Source organism: Littorina saxatilis, linkage group LG1 (genome assembly GCF_037325665.1).
Source record: "Littorina saxatilis isolate snail1 linkage group LG1, US_GU_Lsax_2.0, whole genome shotgun sequence".
Lineage (NCBI taxonomy): Eukaryota > Metazoa > Mollusca > Gastropoda > Littorinimorpha > Littorinidae > Littorina > Littorina saxatilis.
In genome coordinates, this window is record NC_090245.1 from 24,262,177 (window position 1) to 24,284,970 (window position 22,794).

At 42.5% G+C, this 22,794-nt stretch overlaps 1 protein-coding gene across 1 annotated transcript in view; it reads left to right on the plus strand.

Moving 5' to 3' along the window:
- LOC138965476 (ATP-dependent DNA helicase Q4-like) overlaps positions 1–22,794 on the plus strand; it is a 430,431-nt gene that overhangs the window by 74,893 nt on the left and 332,744 nt on the right. The window contains exon 16 of the mRNA XM_070337643.1: positions 12,135–12,269. Coding sequence (XP_070193744.1) covers positions 12,135–12,269 — 135 coding nt within the window. The remainder of the gene's footprint in view (positions 1–12,134; positions 12,270–22,794) is intronic.

Sequence of the window (22,794 nt, forward strand, 5' to 3'; positions counted from 1 at the left end):
GATGCTTGGAGCCATCTCCTTTCAGGAAACTGACCGTCGTTATGTAGTTGTCCTTCGTTAGTGTCTTGCCGTTCGTGAACAGATGCTTTCCTGTTTTGCTTGCGGTTGATGACAGAGCGTATGCAGGATGTTCAGGACAAATAAGAATTGTCGCCGTCGGAAATAATACACTCACACACACGCATCTCTGCTCGTTGCTCCTCGAAAACGAGAGAGAGAGAGAGAGAGAGAGAGAGAGAGAGAGAGAGAGAGAGAGAGAGAGAGAGAGAGAGAGACAGAGACAGAGACAGAGACAGAGACAGAGAGAGAGGGGGGGGGGGGGACGGGGAGGGCGTTTTCGCATTCAATAAAGTCCAATCCGGGACGTCTTCCTACGAAATGGCGACATTTATCGCTTGCGCATGATACGGGGTTGAGACAGAGGTTTCACAAGTGTCATCTCCGGTCAGTAATTCATATGAAATTGCGTTCTGCACTTGGCGTACTTCTTGCATAACGACTGTCTCGAAGGATATTATACGATGTTTAAGTCTTATCTGGATTTTGTATGATCTTGTTTTAGTTTTGATTTTCGATACACATTGTGCTTGTAATTGTTTCGAGCATATCAAGAATGATAAAACATGAGAGGGAATTGAACTTACCTGAGGTTTACTCGACAAGGACTCCCTTCTAACCATCTGTTTCACAAGTGACGGCGAGAAGCACACGCTTTTGGCAAAATAAATACAGAGTTCAGCCTGATAAAGATGATAGGATATTGTCAACTATTTTCAGAAAAGAAGAACGTTTACGATTATTGCTTTGAAAGATTTTAGTTTTACATAACGTCTACTCGATAAATAGTTTGTTAATTTAAATCAAACAGATAGAGAAAGAAAGATTCAACGATACCCCGTGTGTGTGTGTGTGTGTGTGTGTGTGTGTGTGTGTTGCATACGTTATATATTCATTGTCTTCGTCACAAGTGACTGTGCCATCGAACACATCGAGAGAAAGAGAGACAGAGAGAGAGAGAGAGAGAGAGAGAGAGAGAGAGAGAGAGAGAGAGAGAGAGAGAGAGAGAGAGAGAGAGAGAGAGAGAGAGGGGGGGGGGGAGGGGGCAGGTAGGCAGGCAGATAGACAGACATGGGGGATACAGACAGAGAGAAAACACAATCACAGCCCCCAAGGAGAGAGCGAGAGTACATAATCACCACCACCATCTCAGAGAAGAATAAAAGAGAGATTTGACGGAGGGTACTCTGAGCCCATGATGGATGGAAGGGTCTCGTGCTAAATTACCGTGAAAATGTGGTATCTGGACGAGTCGTAATCCTGCATGGCGAGGAATCTTCCGAGTCGATTACCCGAAACGCCATTTTGTCTCTCGACCATAATATTTGTGTTCTGCCCCATTAACAGTAGGCTGTTGAGTTCATCATTATTTTTTTTTTGTCGCCTGACTCTCACACAAGTTGTTTCCTTCACGTTTAAAGACCCGCCCCGCCTCATGAAAACAGTTCACCTCACCGTCTCTGATGTGGTCAGGCTTTTGTCACATAACAAAAACAGCGTGGGTGCATGTTCTCTGCGCGCAGTGGTCTTTCTTCTTTTTATATTTAGTCAAGTTTTGACTAAATATTTTAACATCGAGGGGGAATCGAAACGAGGGTCGTGGTGTATGTGTGTGTGTGTGCGTGCGCGCGTGTGTGTGTGTGTGTGTGTGTAAAGCGATTCAGACTAAACTACTGGACCGATCTTTATGAAATTTGACATGAGAGTTCCTGGGTATGAAATCCCCGAACGTTTTTTTCATTTTTTTGATAAATGTCTTTGATGACGTCATATCCGGCTTTTCGTGAAAGTTGAGGCGGCACTGTCACGCCCTCATTTTCAACCAAATTGGTTGAAATTTTGGTCAAGTAATCTTCGACGAAGCCCGGACTTCGGTATTGCATTTCAGCTTGGTGGCTTAAAAATTAATTAATGACTTTGGTCATTAAAAATCTGAAAATTGTAAAAAAAAAAAAAAAATTTATAAAACGATCCAAATTTACGTTTATCTTATTCTCCATCATTTGCTGATTCCAAAAACATATAAATATGTTATATTCGGATTAAAAACAAGCTCTGAAAATTAAATATATAAAAATTATTATCAAAATTGTTTTTTCGAAATCAATTTAAAAACACTTTCATCTTATTCCTTGTCGGTTCCTGATTCCAAAAATATATAGATATGATATGTTTGGATTAAAAACACGCTCAGGTAGTTGCATACGTTGGTCCAGTGCTCTACCAACTGAGCCCGGTAGCTCAGTTGGTAGAGCACTGGACTTGTGATCGGAAGGTCGCAGGTTCGAATTCGGGCCGGGACGGACACGGGTCAACTTTATGTGCAGACCCAGAGACGGAAGCCATGTCCCACCCCCGTGACATCACAATGGCACGTAAAAGACCTTGGTCATTCTGCCATAAGTGCAGGTGGCTGAATACACCTAAACACGCAGACACCTGGGTAGCGCGACTCCGTTGCTGCTAGCTTTCCACTGGGAGGAAGCGACCCGAATTTCCCAGCGATGGGACAATAAAGTAATGAACAAGTCGCGTAAGGCGAAAATACAATATTTAGTCAAGTAGCTGCCATTTTTCAGCAAGACCGTATACTCGTAGCATCGTCAGTCCACCGCTCATGGCAAAGGCAGTGAAATTGACAAGAAGAGCGGGGTAGCAGTTGCGCTAAGAAGGATAACACGCTTTTCTGTACCTCTCTTTGTTTTAACTTTCTGAGCGTGTTTTTAATCCAAACATATCATATCTATATGTTTTTGGAATCAGAAACCGACAAGGAATAAGATGAAAGTGTTTTTAAATTGATTTGGACAATTTAATTTTGATAATAATTTTTATATATTTAATTTTCAGAGCTTGTTTTTAATCCGAATATAACATATTTATATGTTTTTGGAATCAGCAAATGATGGAAAATAAGATAAACGTAAATTTGGATCGTTTTATAAATTTTTATTTTTTTTTACAATTTTCAGATTTTTAATGACCAAAGTCATTAATTAATTTTTAAGCCACCAAGCTGAAATGCAATACCGAACCCCGGGCTTCGTCGAAGATTACTTGACCAAAATTTCAACCAATTTGGTTGAAAAATGAGGGCGTGACAGTGCCGCCTCAACTTTCACGAAAAGCCGGATATGACGTCATCAAAGACATTTATCAAAAAAATGAAAAAAACGTTCGGGGATTTCATACCCAGGAACTCTCATGTCAAATTTCATAAAGATCGGTCCAGTAGTTTAGTCTGAATCGCTCTACACACACACACAGACACACACACACACACACATACACCACGACCCTCGTCTCGATTCCCCCCTCTACGTTAAATTATTTAGTCAAAACTTGACTAAATATAAAAATGAAAGTTAAAACGAAGAGAGGTACAGAAAAGCGTGCTATCCTTCTCAGCGCAACGAATATCCCGCTCTTCTTGTCAATTCCACGGGCACTGCCTTAGCCACGGGCGGTGGAGTGACGATGCTACGAGTATACGGTCTTGCTGCGTTGCGTTGCGTTCAGTTTCTTTCTGTGAGTTCGACAGCTACTTGACTAAATATTGTATTTTCGCCTTACGCGACTTGTACTGGTGCCTTTTTCGGAAATTCATTAAAAAATATTCAGACTCACCACAGCAGAGAGTCAGGTCGAATTTTCCAGCGATGGGACAATAAAGTTATGAACGTTGTGAAAAATGCCCACTCGATCAAAGCACAGCCGTTTTCACTTTGAGTAACTGAGCGCTCAGACGTTTTTTATATTTAGTCAAGTTTTGACTAAATATTTTAACATCGAGGGGGAATCGAAACGAGGGTCGTGGTGTATGTGCGTGCGTGTGTGCGTGCGTGCGTGTGTGTGTGTGTGTGTGTGTGTGTAGAGCGATTCAGACTAAACTACTGGACCGATCTTTATGAAATTTGACATGAGAGTTCCTGGGTATGAAATCCCCGAACGTTTTTTTCATTTTTTTGATAAATGTCTTTGATGACGTCATATCCGGCTTTTCGTGAAAGTTGAGGCGGCACTGTCACGCCCTCATTTTTCAACCAAATTGGTTCAAATTTTGGTCAAGTAATCTTCGACGAAGCCCGGGGTTCGGTATTGCATTTCAGCTTGGTGGCTTAAAAATTAATTAATGACTTTGGTCATTTAAAATCGGAAAATTGTAAAAAAAAATAAAAATTTATAAAACGATCCAAATTTACGTTTATCTTATTCTCCATCATTTGCTGATTCCAAAAACATATAAATATGTTATATTCGGATTAAAAACAAGCTCTGAAAATTAAATATATAAAAATTATTATCAAAATTAAATTGTACAAATCAATTTAAAAACACTTCCATCTTATTCCTTGTCGGTTCCTGATTCCAAAAACATATAGATATGATATGTTCGGATTAAAAACACGCTCAGAAAGTTAAAACAAAGAGAGGTACAGAAAAGCGTGCTATCCTTCTTAGCGCAACTACTACCCCGCTTTTCTTGTCAATTTCACTGCCTTTGCCATGAGCGGTGGCCTGACGATGCTACGAGTAAAATGGCATTGCGTTCAGTTTCATTCTGTGAGTTCGACAGCTACTTGACTAAATATTGTATTTTCGCTTTACGCGACTTGTTTCGGTTTTGGTATTCGAAGTGTGTGGTTACATAATTACAACCCCCAACCTGAAAGGTATAGCACTTGGGGCGATGAGAGACAGCTTTTTTGATTCACATGCGAAGCAAAAGTGAGTCTATGTACTCACCCGAGTCGTCCGTCCGTCCGTCCGTCCGTCCGTCCGTCCGTCCGTCCGTCCGTCCGTCCCCCCGTCCGTCCGTCCGTCCGTCCGTCCGGACGTCCGTCCGGAAAACTTTAACGTTGGATATTTCTTGGACACTATTCAGTCTATCAGTACCAAATTTGGCAAGATGGTGTATGATGACAAGGCCCCAAAAAACATACATAGCATCTTGACCTTGCTTCAAGGTCAAGGTCGCAGGGGCCATAAATGTTGCCTAAAAAACAGCTATTTTTCACATTTTCCCCATTTTCTCTGAAGTTTTTGAGATTCAATACCTCACCCATATATGATATATAGGGCAAAGTAAGCCCCATCTTTTGATACCAGTTTGGTTTACCTTGCTTCAAGGTCAAGGTCACAGGAGCTCTTCAAAGTTGGATTGTATACATATTTTGAAGTGACCTTGACCCTGAACTATGGAAGATAACTGTTTCAAACTTAAAAATTATGTGGGGCACATGTTATGCTTTCATCGTGAGACACATTTGGTCACATATGACCCGTCGCGATATAACCTTGAACGGTTGAAAACGACGTTAAACACCAAATAAAGAAAGAAAGTCACATATGATCAAGGTCAAGGTCACTTTGACCCTTATGAAATGTGACCAAAATAAGGTAGTGAACCACTAAAAGTGACAATATCTCATGGTAGAAAGAGCCAATAAGCACCATTGTACTTCCTATGTCTTGAATTAACAGCTTTGTGTTGCATGACCTTGGATGACCTTGACCTTGGGTCAAGATCACATGTATTTTGGTAGGAAAAATGTGTAAAGCAGTTCTTAGTGTATGATGTCATTGCTAGGTTTAGTTATTTGACCTTGACCCTGAAGGTCAAGGTCATGTAAAGGTCAAGGTCAAGCATGTGAGTCGTATGGGCTTTGCCCTTCTTGTTCCTAGATATTATCACTTCAAGTCAATAAATCCAGAATCAAACGGTGAACAAAATACAGTAACACGTGTGGATCCAGAGATCTCGCGAAGTGTGAGAGTTTGTGCGTGCATGTGTGTGTGCCACATTTCTGTCTCGGTTTGTACCTTTTACCCCTGAAACTCTAAAGTGAAACGAAAGGTCTGCGTGTCATTTGTGGGTTAAACGCTCCCGCAGATCATTAGAAATTGTATTAGTTTTTATGTCTGTTTTATAGCTTGGGCACAATTGACGGCGAAGAGTGTTTACAGCTCTGCCAGTATGCTTTTACATTGAATCAAGTTTGACTTTATGTTTTGCAGAGAAATCGAGACGAGGGTGGTGGTGGTGGTGTGTGTGTGTGTGTGTGTAACAATTCCTGGACAACTTCTGGACAGATCTCCATGAAACTGTACATACACTTTTGTTTTTGTTTTGTTTTTTGTTTTTCCTTTTTGCGAAGTGTCTTTGGTGACGTCATATTGGGCGTTTTTCAAAAGTTGAGGCGGCACTGCCACAAAAGGAATTTTCAATGAAATTGTTTGACATTTTGGTCTCAGTCCGGACTATTGGAATGCATTTCACCTCAGAAGCTAACAATAATGTATTAGTTTGTGTATTTAAATTGGGATTAAAATCGAATGTCTACTAACAGAGTTAAACAGGATTGCGTTATTTTTATTTATCATTTCTTGCATATAACAAAGTAGAAAAAGCAAAACACAAAAAAACAATAACAAAAACCACACTGTATGAAATCTGATAACGACGCTGTGTTCGTTTGACGCAAGACGCAAGACACGGTATTGGCTGACGTTTGAAACTAGTCAAAGACGCGGTATTTCTCTCACGCAACCCTATCACTACCAGAATACGGATGTCTGCACAACACATTGATTTGTTCATCTTTTGTGTCTCCGCACGTACCATAAAACAAGTTAAAGCCAGCCTGTCCACCGAGTACGCCGGAGTCCCGAACAGCACTTTAGATGATGCAGATAACGCATTTTTTTAAGGACGGCGCACAGCTGGGTGTTTATGCGTGCAATTGATTACTTGAATCTTGTTGGGTCTGTCTGTCTCTTCGTGCTTTGCCTCCATGCGTGGTTCCGTTGGAGGACTGCTTTTATTTTATGTGCGACTCTTGTGCCGTTTACTGTTCTGTTCCTGTCATTTCAAATGGGCTTGGGTGTATCTGTGCCCGTTTGTTTGACTTTCTATCTGTCAAATTACGCCATACTCTCTCTCTCTCTCTCTCTCTCTCTCTCTCTCTCTCTCTCTCTCTCTCTCTCTCTCTCTCTCTCTCTCTCTCTCTCTCTCTCTCTCTTTTTTTCCCTGCGCCCCTCTCCCTCTTAAACGAGTATCTCATCATCTCTGGGTTCGCTCTCAGCTTGATTTGCACTCATGAGTATGCACTTTCCATACTCCCTATCTTCTGCACATTTCTCTATATTTTATTATCCCGCTGCGATACGAGGAAAGCATCCAACTCTTGCAATTTTGAATTTATGTTACTAATTATCTATTTAGATTGAATCTACATCTGGTGTACTTCCATAAAGCAGTTTATTCGGTCTGACATCTTAATATTAAAGTGTAACATGACCACTTAAAAAAGGAAATCATTTTGTTCGGTAATTCCCTTCAGACCCCACGCACCCCCCATAAAAAAGAAGAAGAAAAAGAGAAGAAAACGTAAAAAAAAGAAATGTGGGAACATTCTGCAAACTCATTGATTCCCAGAGTTGGTCGGGACATGCCCTTTCGTTGTGGGGTTTTGAATACAGGAGTTGCGCGTTTGGGCGAACCGAAAGAGAAGGAATTCGTCATTTTAGTCACCACTTTTGTTTGCATGTAGGTGAATGTCAGTGGTCGATTAAGTGGTGTATTTCTGTTTCCCACAGACGTCAACATGGCCGCATAGCCTATCCAAATTAAAAACACAACAAGGAACACACTGACGACAAATGTAGTACACCTACATAACGGTACAACACACACTAGTTGTGCTATCTTGCATAAGGCATTATAATCAGTCAGCGCATGCTTGCTTGCGGAGGCGCATTTCTATCGGACCTTTGCTTAATTCAACAACATTTGCGTAGATGATGAAGTGGCTTGGCTTTCACGATTCATTGCAGTCAGTTTAAGGACGGGATAATTTCACAAAATTGCTTTATTCGAGTCTGCGCATCCTAGTGCGTCTCCATCTATATTGTTCGGTCAATTGTATGGGGGACCTCAATAATACTGAGTAATGGCTTTACAACATGAACACGTTTCCAATCTGCTACCTTCTTCTTCTTCTTCTGTGTTCGTGGGCTGAAACTCCCCCGTACACTCGTGTTTTTGCACGAGTGGAATTTTACGTGTATGACCGTTTTTACCCCGCCATTTAGGCAGCCATACGCCGCTTTTGGAGGAAGCATGCTGGGTATTTTCGTGTTTCTATAACCCACCGAACTCTGACATGGATTACAGGATCTTTTCCGTGCGCACTTGGCCTTGTGCTTGTGTGTACACACGAAGGGGGATAAGCCACTAGCAGGTCTGCACATAAGTTGACCTGGGAGATCGGACAAATCTCCACACTTAACCCGCCAGGCGGCCGCGGCCGGGATTCGAACCCTCGACCTTCCGATTAAGAGGCCGACGTCTTACCACCCCGCCACAGCGCCCATCTCAATTTGCTACTAATATCGGGTGACTGTCATCAGCATCGTCTTAAAAAGTCAAAAAGAACTATGTGCGAAATGATCCGAAAATACTTACTTTACTGTGTAACAGATGTCAATTTTGCAGTGAAGAACAGATTGCACTACGATACAAGTAACACGGTGCACGTTGTCGTTCAGTTACACTAAAAGATAGGGAAATGTCACAACACCTGAATAAATTGTTTTCGCGATTGGTTCACGTGACGTTTATAGAGTTTTCCAGTGCGATGAATGTCGCGACAACCCACTTTCGAGCGACGACACCCAACCACGTGTTGTCAGTTGGCCTGCATGAATTATCGACGAAAACGAAACCGTGTCAGATAAGAAATTCCTTTGAGTTTACCCCTGTCCAATTTTGAAAGACGCTGTTGGTCATTTAACTGATACATTTTAAACTCATCAAAAATCGCTGATTTTCTTGTTGCCCTGTTAACCCGTGATTTGTAAAAATGTAAAAATATTTTACAAATCACGTCGAACCTAAAACCGCGATTTGTAAAAATGTAAAAATGGAAAAATATCACATTCCACAAAGTAATGCATGCCTTTTTACATTTAGTCAAGTTATGACTAAATGTTTTAACATCGAGGGGGGAATCGAGACGAGGGTCGTGGTGTATGTGTGTGTGTGTGTGTGTGTGTGTGTGTGTGTGTGTGTGTGTGTGTGTGTGTGTGTGTGTGTGTGTGTATGTGTGTGCGTGCGTGCGTGCGTGCGTGCGTGCGTGTAGAGCGATTCAGACCAAACTACTGGACCGATCTTTATGAAATTTGACATGAAAGTTCCTGGGTATGATATCCTCAGACGTTTTTTTCATTTTTTTGATAAATGTCTTTGATGACGTCATATCCGGCTTTTCGTGAAAGTTGAGGCGGAACTGTCACGCCTTCATTTTTCAACCAAATTGGTTGAAATTTTGGTCAAGTAATCTTCGACGAAGCCCGGACTTGGGTATTGCATTTCAGCGTGGTGGCTTAAAAATTAATCTGAAAATTGTAAAAAAAAATTTTTTTATAAAACGATCCAAATTTACGTTCATCTTATTCTCCATCATTTGCTGATTCCAAAAACATATAAATATGTTATATTTGGATTAAGAACAAGCTCTGAAAATTAAATATATAAAAATTATTATCAAAATTAAATTTTCGAAATCAATTTAAAAACACTTTCATCTTATTCCTTGTCGGTTCCTGATTCCAAAAACATATAGATATGATATGTTTGAATTAAAAACACGCTCAGAAAGTTAAAACGAAGAGAGGTACAGAAAAGCGTGCTATCGTTCTCAGCGCAACTACTACCCCGCTCTTCTTGTCAATTTCACTGCCTTTGCCGTGAGCGGTGGACTGACGATGCTACGAGTATACGGTCTTGCTGCGTTGCATTGCGTTCAGTTTCATTCTGTGAGTTCGACAGCTACTTGACTAAATGTTGTATTTTCGCCTTACGCGACTTGTATTATTATTATTTTTCTTGTTTAGAGCCTCTACGCTGAGTGGTGGGGGTGGTTTTAGTTCCACATCCCATTTTGGTGCAATCCCATTTTGCCGCCGTCCCATTTTTTGCCCCATCCCATTTTCGCGACATTTCACAAGCCAAACGTCATTTTACTAACATGTCATAACAATAGCGCGACATCCCATTTTGACACCATATCCCATTTGGCCGCCATGCCGTTTCACCGCATTCCATTTCGCCCCCATCCCATTGTCGCGACATTTCACAAGCCAAGCGTCATTTTACTACCGTGTCATAACAATTGCGCGACATCCCATTTTGACACCATCCCATTTGGCCGCCATCCCATTTTTTATTTATTCTTCTTGCCAAGCCTCACTATACTACTATACTGCGTTATTCAACTAGGAAGACATTCCGTTTTCGCCAAATCCCAATTTTGCCACAATCCAAAATGTCGCAAAATAGGGATGGCGGCGAAATGGGATGACGGCAAAACGGCATGGCGACAAAATGGAATGTGGCGCTAGTGGTATGACACGGTGGTAAAATAACACTTGGCCTGTGAAATGTCGCTAAAATGGGATGGGGGCAAAATGGGATAACGGCGAAACGGGATTGCGCCAAAATGGGATGTGGAGCTAATGGTACATGACATGGTGGTAACATGACACTTGGCCTGTAAAATGTCGCGAAAATGGGATGGGGGCGAAATGGGCTAACGGCGAAACGGGATTGCGCCAAAATGGGATGTGGAGCTAATGGTACATGATATGGTGGTAAAATGACACTTGGCCTGAGAAATGTCGCCAAAATGGGATGGGGGCGAATTGGGATAACGGCGAAACGGGACTAATAGATCCCTTGCCTTTGGGGTAGTGCGACTCTGTCACTGCTAGCTTTCCACTGGGAGGAAGCGACCGGAATTTCCCAACGATGGGACATCCTAGTAATGAAAAAAAAAAAAAAAATCTTAAAATTAACAGAGTCGCGCTACCCCAAAAGTCAAGGGATTTCGTTTTTGTCCCTTGACTTTGGAGATGACAAGAAAATATCGGGCGCAAAAACGTGATTTGTAAAAATTGTTACAAATCACGGGGCGCGCCCCGCGATTTGTAAAAAATTGTTACAAATCGCGAGGCGCGCCCCGCGATTTGTAAATGTTTTTACAAATCGCGGGGCGCGCCCCGTGATTTGTAACAATTTTTACATTTTTACAAATCACGGGTTAACATGCCCTTCATTCCCGAGAAGTTATAGTGCAGCAGACGTCACATTAGCCTGTGGCAAAACAGCCCCGTAACTAAGGATCGCGTGGTGTGTTGTTGGATTTCACACCGTGTTTCGCGATCAAGCTCGCTCTAATCACGAAGAATGTAATATTTACGAGAGAAAGGAAACCAGGAAAGCAGCTCGGATGAAACGGAAATGCTCACGCCAAAAACAACCCTGAAAGCATTTGCAAAGCTTTTGATAGATCTACGGAAAGGCTGTAACTAGGTTATTTTGATTGACGACATTTGTTTTATGAAATCAGTACGCAGCGGACCTAATTGCCTCAATTTCCTGGTCTCAGACCCCCCCCCCCCCCCCACACACACACAAACTTAAATCAAAATAATACAGAATGAAGATTGATAAATGAGATAGAAAAAAATAACAGCAAGCAGCAGGGGGGGGGGGGGGGTGGGGGCGTTTCTTGTTAGGTTTCAGAGCAGGGCCGGATCTGGGGGGGGGGGGGGGGGGTTCCTGGGTTCCGGAACCCCCCCCCCCCCCCCTGACCATCCAATGTACCTCTCAGAGAGAAAAAAAAGTGGACTTTTTAAGCTCTTCCCCCAACTCCCTCAGTTTATTTGGTCTTATAAAACTATTTCAAATTATGAACAACATCAAGTCGACAACGGCCTGCCCTCCCCGTTATAAGTCCATCATCATAGTAATATTCAAAGTAAAGCGTTGCCCCTGCACCCCACCGGGGCCTGGGCGGCCCCTGGACCCCTGCCTTCAGTTGGAACCCCCCCCCCCCCCCCCCCTCAAACGAACTTGGTCCGGCCCTGCAGAGGAAGAGTTGCGACCATTTATGGAGGGTGAAGAGCATATTTTTAACATGCATACTTTGTTTTATTAGCTATGATCTAAATACAAAACATCGACTTTAATGTATTTAGTGTGTTTAGCTATGTTTTCTGTCTGTTCACCACAGGAGGCGGCCCTGGGCGAACTGCAGCGTCACACATTCGGCAACTCCGTGGACCGTCACACCCTGAAGAAACTGCTGCAGCGCGTCTTCACTCCGTGCAGGTGTCAACAGGTGCTGGAGCTTAGAGGGGAAGAGCAGGTATGGCTGTTTTTAAAAATAGAAGAATTCTGTGTTATACGATAAATAGAACCCGAGCGATTCAGTTGTCTTATGCTATGCCGGCCGCATGTCGGTATCACTCATCTATATATATATACGACTAGTGTCTGTCTGTCTGTCTGTCTGTCTGTCTGTCTGTCTGTCTGTCTGTCTGTCTGTCTGTCTGTCTGTCTGTGTGTGTGTGTGTGAGTGTTCGCGATGCACGGCCAAAGTTCTCGATGGATCTGCTTCAAATTTGGTGGGCATATTCAGGTACACCCGGGACAGGACACAACCTGGTCGATATTTCAACACGTGCTCTCAGCGCGCAGCGCTGAACCGATTTTGGTTCCACCTCAGCTACCCGGGCCCCCATACCGACACACCAAAGCCGCCAGACCACATCACAACACCAAAGTTCTCGGTGGATCTTTTTCAAATTTGGACACCGTATTCAGCTACACCCCGGACACAATATCATCGATGAGATATTTCAACACGTGCTCTCAGCGCGCAGCGCTGAACCGATTTTGGTTTTTGTGTTCATTTCACCATTACAAGTAACTCTTCCTTATCTTCTCCAGTGTTTTGCGTTTATCTCCCTTCCTTCGTGTAGCTTCAATCCATATTCCCGTTTCTAAGTTACTATTTTTAGAATGTCACTGCGCTGTCTAGAACGCTTCCCTTGCACCCGTAAGTTGTTCTTACTGTCAAAGTGAAAAGGTCGAATCAATTTATAGCCACGCGAAAAATACACTGTCACCTATCTCTATATATTTATAGATATAGATATACATATATATATACGGCTTCTCTGTGTGTGTGTGTGTGTGTGTTTGTGTGTGTGTGTGGGCAAAAACCTGTGTATTGTAGAGTTCTGTTTGTGATGTGGTCTAGCGGCTTTTGTCTGTCTGTATGTTCTGGCATTTGAGAAGCCACAACAGATAATATAGGGCTAAGAAATAAGCTCTAAAAATCTCAAGTTGTTCTTACTGTCAAAGTGAAAAGGTCGAATCAATTTATAGCCACGCGAAAAATACACTGTCACCTATCTCTATATATTTATAGATATAGATATACATATATATATACGGCTTCTCTGTGTGTTTGTGTGTGTGTGTGGGCAAAAGTTACTATTTTTAGAATGTCACTGCGCTGTCCAGAACGCTTCCCTTGCACCCGTAAGTTGTTCTTACTGTCAAAGTGAAAAGGTCGAATCAATTTATAGCCACGCGAAAAATACACTGTCACCTATCTCTATATATTTATAGATATAGATATACATATATATATACGGCTTCTCTGTGTGTGTGTGTGTTTGTGTGTGTGTGTGGGCAAAAACCTGTGGATTGTAGAGTTCTGTTTGTGATGGGGTCTAGCGGTTTTTGTCTGTCTGTATGTTCTGGCATTTGAGAAGCCACAACAGATAATATAGGGCTAAGAAATAAGCTCTAAAATTCTCAAACCCGTTTGACAGGACTTCGCCTTCAAAGGTGATTGTGGTGAACCGCCACGCTGTCTGTCTCTGTCTCGCGATTCACCCCGGCGAAGCTGGGTATTCCTCTAGTATATAATAAATATGTAAAAATTTTAATTTTTAAGAATTATTTTTTTATAGATTGTGTGAAACAAAGAAATGTTCCTTCGACTTACCAGACCCTTTGGATTTATTTTGGATTGTATTTGTAATATTAATTTATGTTGTTGTTTTTCAGGTTTATTACAGTAAAAAAAAAAAAAATGTACATCTGCAATCTTGCTTTTTGAAGATATTCTAAACTGTATCTTATTTTGTGTGTTTGTTTCGGATGTCCGGAATGTAGTGCATAACAGACGGCTGAGGCTTGGTAAATGTGTGTGTGAGAGAGAGAGAGAGAGAGAGAGAGAGAGAGAGAGAGAGAGAGAGAGAGAGAGAGAGAGAGAGAGAGAGAGAGAGAGAGAGAGAGAGAGAGAGAGAGAGAGAGAGAGAGAGAGAGAGAGAGAGAGAGAGAGAGAGAGAGAGAGAGAGAGAGAGAGAGAGAGAGAGAGAGAGAGAGAGAGAGAGAGAGAGAGAGAGAGAGAGAGAGAGAGAGAGAGAGAGAGAGAGAGAGAGAGAGAGAGAGAGAGAGAGAGAGACCCGACCGACCGACCGACCGACCGACCGACCCGGCAACAGCAAAAGAGAACGCAGAACTCCCTCCTTGCCCTCAGATAGAATTCTCTGACCCTTTTGTGGCACGTACTGCATACCCCACGTTCCTGCCCTCCATTCCTCAACCCTCGACTCCTTATGACCAACTATTTGACCGGGACTGAGCTTAGACAAGTGATAGTAAACACCATTTATCAAAGAGTAATTTGGCCTCAGATCAGCTTCTGGTAGTGAGTTTGTCATCTTGAGAAGAATCATTTTCCTCAGATGCTGTTTTGAGATACCCCCTTGCATGGAATGGTGCGAATCCGGATGAGTACAGAGGTTGAGGGGGGTGGGGAGGGGGGGGGGGGCGGGGATACAGGCTGAATAAGAGTGGATGGGATAAGGATGGAGGTAGGGAGAAGAGATGCCAGACAAGGAGGTAAAGTCAGAGAGACACTGTAGAAATTACATACTTGTATTTACGATGACATCTACTGCGGTTGGGATCGTGCCGACTCTCTGCCTTCATTTCCGCTGGTGCCAGCTTGGTCAAGACAAGTCATGTCATTAGGTGCTGGGTATAGTGCTGGTTATAGTAGTTAGCGATGCCAGTTATTGAAGAAAACTGCCGCGGGTCATCCGAGGGCAAGAGATAAAGACAGAAGGTCGGGGTAAACGAACTCAGATGTCAAAGAACTAGAACAGGACGTTGCGGGTTCAATGGTAACTAACTGGCTCAGCAGGGAAGACGTGTGTCACGGACTTTCCTCCCAACTGCCCCGTGTAGTGTTTTAATGAGAGAGTCGCCATGTATGCCCCAGGTGTGCCTAGGAATTACCTGGCTGTGTGAAATTTGCCTACGTTTCTGGCTTTGATTTATGAACCTGAACTCGAAAGGTACATGGATATGCATCAAGCCGCATGGATTGAAGAAATTTGGTTTGCGTTCGGGCACTTTTTGGGCACTCATCTAAATTCTGAAGCTTGCCTCAAATCGCACAGATGATAATTTCACACCTTTGGGTTCATCCATGGCATATAGAAGGTATTATTTTATATTGAGTTGTTATTGATTGGGTTACGCAGGAATCTTTAGCGAAACGGGTCATTTGAGCTTTTGGGACACGAACTGCATGTAACTCGGCCGAAGCGTTTTGTCACAAGCAGAAATGTTAACACGTTCCAAAGAGCTACCGGCACGGTTGGCCTAGTGGTAAGGCGTCCGCCCCGTGATCGGGAGGTCGTGGGTTCGAACCCCGGCCGGGTCATACCTAAGACTTTAAAATTGGCAATCTAGTGGCTGCTCCGCCTGGCGTCTGGCATTATGGGGTTAGTGCTAGGACTGGTTGGTCCGGTGTCAGAATAAAGTGACTGGGTGAGACATGAACCCTGTGCTGCGACTTCTGTCTTGTGTGTGGCGCACGTATTATGTCAAAGCAGCACCGCCCTGATATGGCCCTTCGTGGTCGACTGGGCGTTAAGCAAACAAACAAACAAATCCAAAGAGATGAAGTGTTCTGAGTTTCTGGTGAAAAGAAAATGTAATTTGAATAAAACGTATTATTTCCGCTGCTTTCAATCGGAATGCGTCTATTCAGAGAGCTGTTAGGAACACTTTGAACACTTTTATTTTGTATCGTTTTGTGAATTACTTTAGCCGCTTTCTATTGGGACTTATCAGATCATTAAGCCGTTTGAAACTCTTTAGGAATTTTGACATTTTTGAGGCGATCACAATTGCTCCAAAGGGACTTGTCCGATTTTATAGCTGTTGGACAATCTTTGATCTTTGATCTTTTTATTTATTTGTTTGTTTGTTTGTTGTTGAGTGTGTCTGTTTTTGTGTGTGTTCCCTCAGTTACAAAATAGACTTGTGTCTTGATTTTACGGGTGCGTTTGAAAAAATGCGCATGTTTTTTTCTCCCAAAACTAGGGGTTTTGTTGGGGTTTGTTTTGCATCCGGAAGTCACACCTTTTAATAGGACCCCCACCTCTCTTTCTGGCATTTACTCCCTCCACGATGAAAACCACACAGTTAATACTTCTAATTTAGGAGCGTCTGAACTCGTCTTAGGTCTATTATTTCAATCGACAGGAAAAAGGGGAAAGTACTCATGAAGTGACAGCTGCCAACTTTAACTATTGTAGATGTACAACGGACCCAAACACCATATACTTATTAGCAGAAAGGACAAGATAGTTACAAGCAGCGATTAGAAGCAGTGACAAGCTTACGTTCAGGCACAGGCCTCTCCGTGTAAACGCTTCGAATCACCATCTCAGATCTCATCTGGCTTTTGCATGCGATATAACCATCCCTCCATTTTAATCAACAGCCTTGGGTGCTTTCTGTGCAGAGTCGGACTTTTTCAGTGAAATAATTGAAACAAGTTAAATAAATAAATCAAACACTAATAGCAATATATGTGGAATTCGTTCATAGAACAATTTCTACTCTGCAGCGGAGGCAGTCAGGGTGTTGACTTTTTGTGTGTGTCCAAGTGGAGGGATGGTCCAATTCCCCTGTAGAAGCCTGACCACATCTGAGCCGAATCGGTTACACGGGAAGGACTGTGCCTTGAAGCATGAACCATTATTTTCTCTTGCAGAATACAGACCAGGGGCCTGTCGGAAGAGACCCTTGTTTAGAACGTGCGAGTAACAGTCACAGAAGCCTAGCACTAGAGTGCGTACAGGGGGCCTGTCGGAAGAGACCCTTGTTTCGAAAGTGCGAATCAAAGTTACAAAAGTCTGGCACTAGAGCGCATGCTGGTGAGGCGCAGACTTTGGATTTAGGTACTGCACGCGATTCGTGGATTTACGGCAATAGGTCTTCCTAGGACCGACCTCATCCCAAGTCGTTTGCTGCAGGGTTTGGCGTGACTGTAATGAGTCTAGTGCGTCATACGTCACTAGAGTAAGAAAGACAAGTCGCGTAAGGCGAAATTACTACATTTAGTCAAGCTGTGAACTCACAGAATGAAACTGAACGCACTGCATTTTTTCACAATGACCGTAGTCCGCCGCTTGTGCATAACGGAGTGAAACTGACGAGCCTGATCAGCGCGGTAGTGGTTTCGCTGTGCTGCATAGCACGCTTTTCTGTACCTCTCTTCGTTTTAACTTTCTGAGCGTGTTTTTAATCCAAACATATCATATCTATATGTTTTTGGAATCAGGAACCGACAAGGAATAAGCTGAAATTGTTTTTAAATCGATTTCGGAAATTTAATTTTGATCATGATTTTTATATTTGTAATTTTCAGATAACATATTTATATGTTTTTGGAATCAGGAAATGATGTAGAATAAGATGAACGTAAATTTGGATCGTTTTATATATATATATAAAAAAAAAATTATTACAATTTTCAGATTTTTAATGGCCAAAGTCATTTTAATTTTTAAGCCACCAAGCTGAAATGCAATACCGAAGTCAGGCCTTCGTCGAAGATTGCTTTACAAAAATTTCAATCAATTTGATTGAAAAATGAGGGTGTGACAGTGGCGCCTCAACTTTTACAAAAAGCCGGATATGACGTCATCAAAAGTATTTATCGAAAAAAAGAAAAAAAAAACTTCCGGGGATATCATTCCCAGGAACTCTCATGTCAAATTTCATAAAGATCGGTCCAGTAGTTTAGTCTGAATCGCTCTACACACACACACGCACAGACACACACAGACACACACACACACACACACACACACACACACACACACACACACACACACACACACACACACACACACACACACACACACACCACGACCCTCGTCTCGATTCCCCCTCTATGTTAAAAAATTTAGTCAAAACTTGACTAAATGTAATAAATGATGTTGCTCGGAGCTGTTGCAAACCTCTTCGGGATCATTAAAGGAATATTAATGCCCCGACCACTCCCCCCCCCCCCCCCCCCCCCCCCCCAAAAAAAAAAAAAAAACAACAAAAAAAACCCAGTAATCGCCCCATAAGCGACATAGTTCGGTTTGGGGTTTGGGAGTATGTCACTACACACCATGAGTACTTTAAATTTAGTGTTTCAGCGTTTAATTATAAAAAATTTAAACATTGTGTTTGGTTCATCTTTGCAGACTGTGCTTTCTGTATGCACTGTTTTTTTTGTTTTCGTCCTGCTTATTCGCACCTGGTCTCGGTAAAAACGTTGCGCGCATGCTAACAGGTGTGAATTCCTGAAATCAACAGGTTCCGTCTGCCTAGACAAGTGCGTGCCCACCAGCACGGAATAAAATAATAATAATAATAATTGTCAGTAAGTACTGGTGTCACATGACATGTGAACCAGTTGATTGGCTAATGGCGATGCGCTAAAACTGTTAGCGCACTCTTGGAGTGCGCTAACTTTTCCACAGAGCGTATTCTTCCGCCCTTTGCTTAAGCAAGAGTGTACTCTCATCCTCAGAATTAATTAATGACATGTAGCTTATATTCTCCACAATACCAATGATTAAGACCATAAATTTCCTGCTTCTCAATTAAAGCAGAAGATGGTTTTTTTTTCTGACAGATTGCATGTGCCTGTGCCACAGTTGCCACTGATCTACAAATAGAACCCGCTGTGTCTAATTTTTCAGTTTCGACTTGCAAAGATTCCTCTCATAATTATGCCATGTTAGTGGCATGTAGTTTATTGTCCACATTACCAAATGATGAGTTAGTATACAATTCCCAGCAGCTAACAGAAAACACAAGTGTTATTCCGATAACGTAGCAGCAGAGACGGTAGCAGCTAGATCAGCACGTAGCAGACTACACTGAAATACGACTGCATCTGTTCAGTAAATGAATGTTTTCCGAATTATTATTTCAAGGCAAGAACAATCGGAATCGAAAACGTGTAGGGTTTAGAACGTTCTTACCATATATAAGACTTATTACCAGCCTGCCTCATGCGTGCAGACTCAGTGCAACGTGACGAGCAAAGTTGTTTTTGAAATGAGACTCAGTGCAGTAGCAGACGACATAAATCCCGCTCAGCAAATTAACATGTTGGGCAAATGTGAACGATAAAACGATGGGGATATAATACGTGTAGGGTTCAGAGCATTCTTACCGTTCATATTTAGTACCAGACTCCCCGATGAGTGAAGATACCACACGAGAAACATGCCACATTTATTTTGAAAATGTTCTTTCCGTCGACCTTGGCAAGGGGCAAAACTCTGCACAGTCAATCTGTCGAAGCTCGATGAAGGTTTCGAATCGCAAATAATTAAGAGCACAGTCCTTTCTCCGAGTTTAAATGAGGTCTCTATGAAAGATCATCACTTTTTAGCTTAACGCTACACTGGAATTTACCAACAGAAATTAAAACAAGAGTTTGCGTGTGACGAAAGCACGACACACTTGAGACAGCCCACACAAAAGTAGATCCAGTGACACAAACCTGACCACACAGTTACGCCTATCCAAATGCGCATTGCAAAATGTGCGTTTTGAATCTTCTTTTTTCTCTGGCGGTACTGACAATATCGTTATTGAAACTATCCCAGTGCACTTAGGGATTTATAGAGCAAATCTCGAAAATAATTATTGAACTCAGCGCTATGCGCTTCGTTCAATAATGAATTTTCTCGATTTGCTCTATAAATCCCTTAGTGCACTGGGATGTCTCAATAACTTAAATAATAATGATGTATAATATTTATAAAGCGCGTATATCCAGGGTTGAACCCTGCTCAAAGCGCTGTACAATCATTTGGTGAAAAAAAATAATAACAACATTATTTACAGTGCAATCACACACATATCAACATATGACGATGAAAAGAATTGTTCGTTAATAAAATAATAAGCACAGCTACAGAGCCTTTTCGCGTGTCTAAATTGGATTGGATAAGATTTACAGTCCAGTGAGGTTACCCTCATGGAAATTTGGGCTGCTTTCTCCCCGGGGAAAGCGAGCTGCCATACATACGGCGCTACCCATATTTTTTTTTTTCTCCTGCATGCGTGTATTCATGTTTCCTGAGACTTAATGCCGTGTGAGATGGATTTTTTTTTTTTTTTACTTTATTCCAAGTCCCACGGGTATTTGATGGACATTTTTATCTATGCCTATACAAATTTGCCAGGAAAGACCCTTTTGTCAATCGTGGGATCTTTAACGTGCACACCCCAATGTAGTGTACACGAAGGGACCTCGGTTTTTCGTCTCATCCGAAAGACTAGCACTTGAACCCACCACCTAGGTTAGGAAAGGGGGGAGAAAATTGCGGCCTGACCCAGGCCTGAACACGCAACCTCTCGCTTCCGAGCGCAAGTGCGTTACCACTCGGCCATCACAGCCCATCGAATGTCCCGTAGACTTTTTAAGGTCAAATATTCCAGAAATGTCCTCAGAAGGCTTTCTAAGATTGTATACCTTTAATTAAGGTAATCAAAATGCCAAGCATACATCCTCCGAAATCGGTGTATGGCTGCTTGATTGACGGGGTAAAAACGGTCATACACGTAAAAACACAGTCGTGCAAAAACGCCAGTGGACATGTGAGTTTAAAGGCTGACATAGTCCTATTTAATTAGTTTAATTACTTCCAGGGCTTTTCCCATCGTTGCGGGGATGTATAAATTAAGCTTCCTGCAAAGTTTTAGGTTTGAAGTCCTTACCAATTACGATAAATAATTAATTCTTTATTGCATTGTTTAACAACAGTTCTCTAGGACTTGGGCTATTTTTAGACCGTTGACGTCACTTCGTGACGTTTCTTAAACCAAAGATGGCGTTTGAGACTGTTCTGTTTACATTCGACACTATCAACACCACTTTGCAATACTGAAATAATTTTTTCTGTGTTCGAAAGCTACAGCCAATCGTTATTATATCCCCTTAGGTACAGTTTAATAACATTATTGGCACATGTAAACAATATGAATTAATTAATGAACGCTACGAATATGGCAGCCTTCAAGCCCATGAAAACAGAAGAACAATTAAGATGAAAAAACAAAATTCCGAATTCCTTGATCGGAGACCCAAAATTAACAAACACTCATTGCAAATTTTGAAGTGCATGGTCAAAAATGGCAGCTTCTGAATTTTAGTACAGGTTACAGTAGTTTACAGCATGAAACCTTCCAGTTGTGACTGCCCTTGTAAAGAAAGCTCTGCACTCGGAACATACGTACTGTACAATTTTTGATCGTTGATCTTTTGGCGTTTGTTCAGTTGTCCAGTTGTTGTCAGTCAGTCACGAATCACGAAGGCATACGCAGCGTCTGCCATACATGTGACAAGGCAGTGGGCTAAGAAAAGGGCAAGAGACGCACCTGTGTTATACCGCAGGCAAATAAAAAATGTAGCTTGTAGGAGCTGGCTGGTATACGAGCTGACATACCACTACCAGCCTTGCTATGCGCACGAATCATACGTGCCCTGAATCATCATAATTAACGCTGAGCTGAACGCACACAATCATGACTTTACTTTTGTGGCCCACCAGAGCCCAGGCAACATCCCTGTAGCATGCAGTGCAGTACTAACAGCGAACGACTAACGCTGATGAGCTTGCTTTGATGTCAAAGCGAAACGGGACGCCAAATGAAAGAGCAAAGGTGTTGTTGGATCATGTCCTTGTATTTCTTTGACCAGAGACTGTAGTGTGTACATTGTACAGTGGACTCCCCCCCCCCCCCCCCTCCGACCCCTCGATTTAAAAGTTCTCCCTTTGAAGACCTTGTTCTTTTTCCAGATTTTCTGTTCATAACGTGTGGAAATGTACCTCTCTTTCTCTCCTTTTTAAGACCCAATGTTCTTATACTGTTCAAAAAAAAGAAACGCATAGCTTGTAATATTTGGTTAATTTAGTTATATGGCTACAAGGATATCCACCAAACTGCAGAAAATGTTTATCTGGTCGTCGACCTTTCGTCCATTGCCACAAGTGAGCTCTGCACGTGACGCATGCGTTATCAGTGGCTACAATGTCAAAATTGCTCATTTGGCATGACCACTCGTCATGCTTCAGTGTAATCTCGTGAAACTCGGGGAATATTGAGCTCTCACCATGTCTTCCAAAACCCATAAAAGCGGATTGTTCGCCACAAAGAAATCGGACGACAATTCAGCGACGAAAGATGGCCCGATTGAGCAGAGAAGACCGCCAAATTGCATTGGGTCGTTTACAAGCAGGCCAAAGTCAAAGTGCAATCGCCAGGCACTTCCACGTGTCCCAGAGCACCATCAGTAGACTGTGGGTCAGGTTTCAAGCCACTGGCTCCGTTGCTGACTTGCCACGAGCGGGAAGACCAAGGGCGACAACTGCTGCTCACGACCGCTTCATACGGCTCCGCCACCTCCGGAATCGTTTCCTGTCGGCCTCATCTTCTGTCCAGGCTCTCCCCGGGCCACACCGATTATCGGACCAGACCGTGCGGAACCGCCTGCA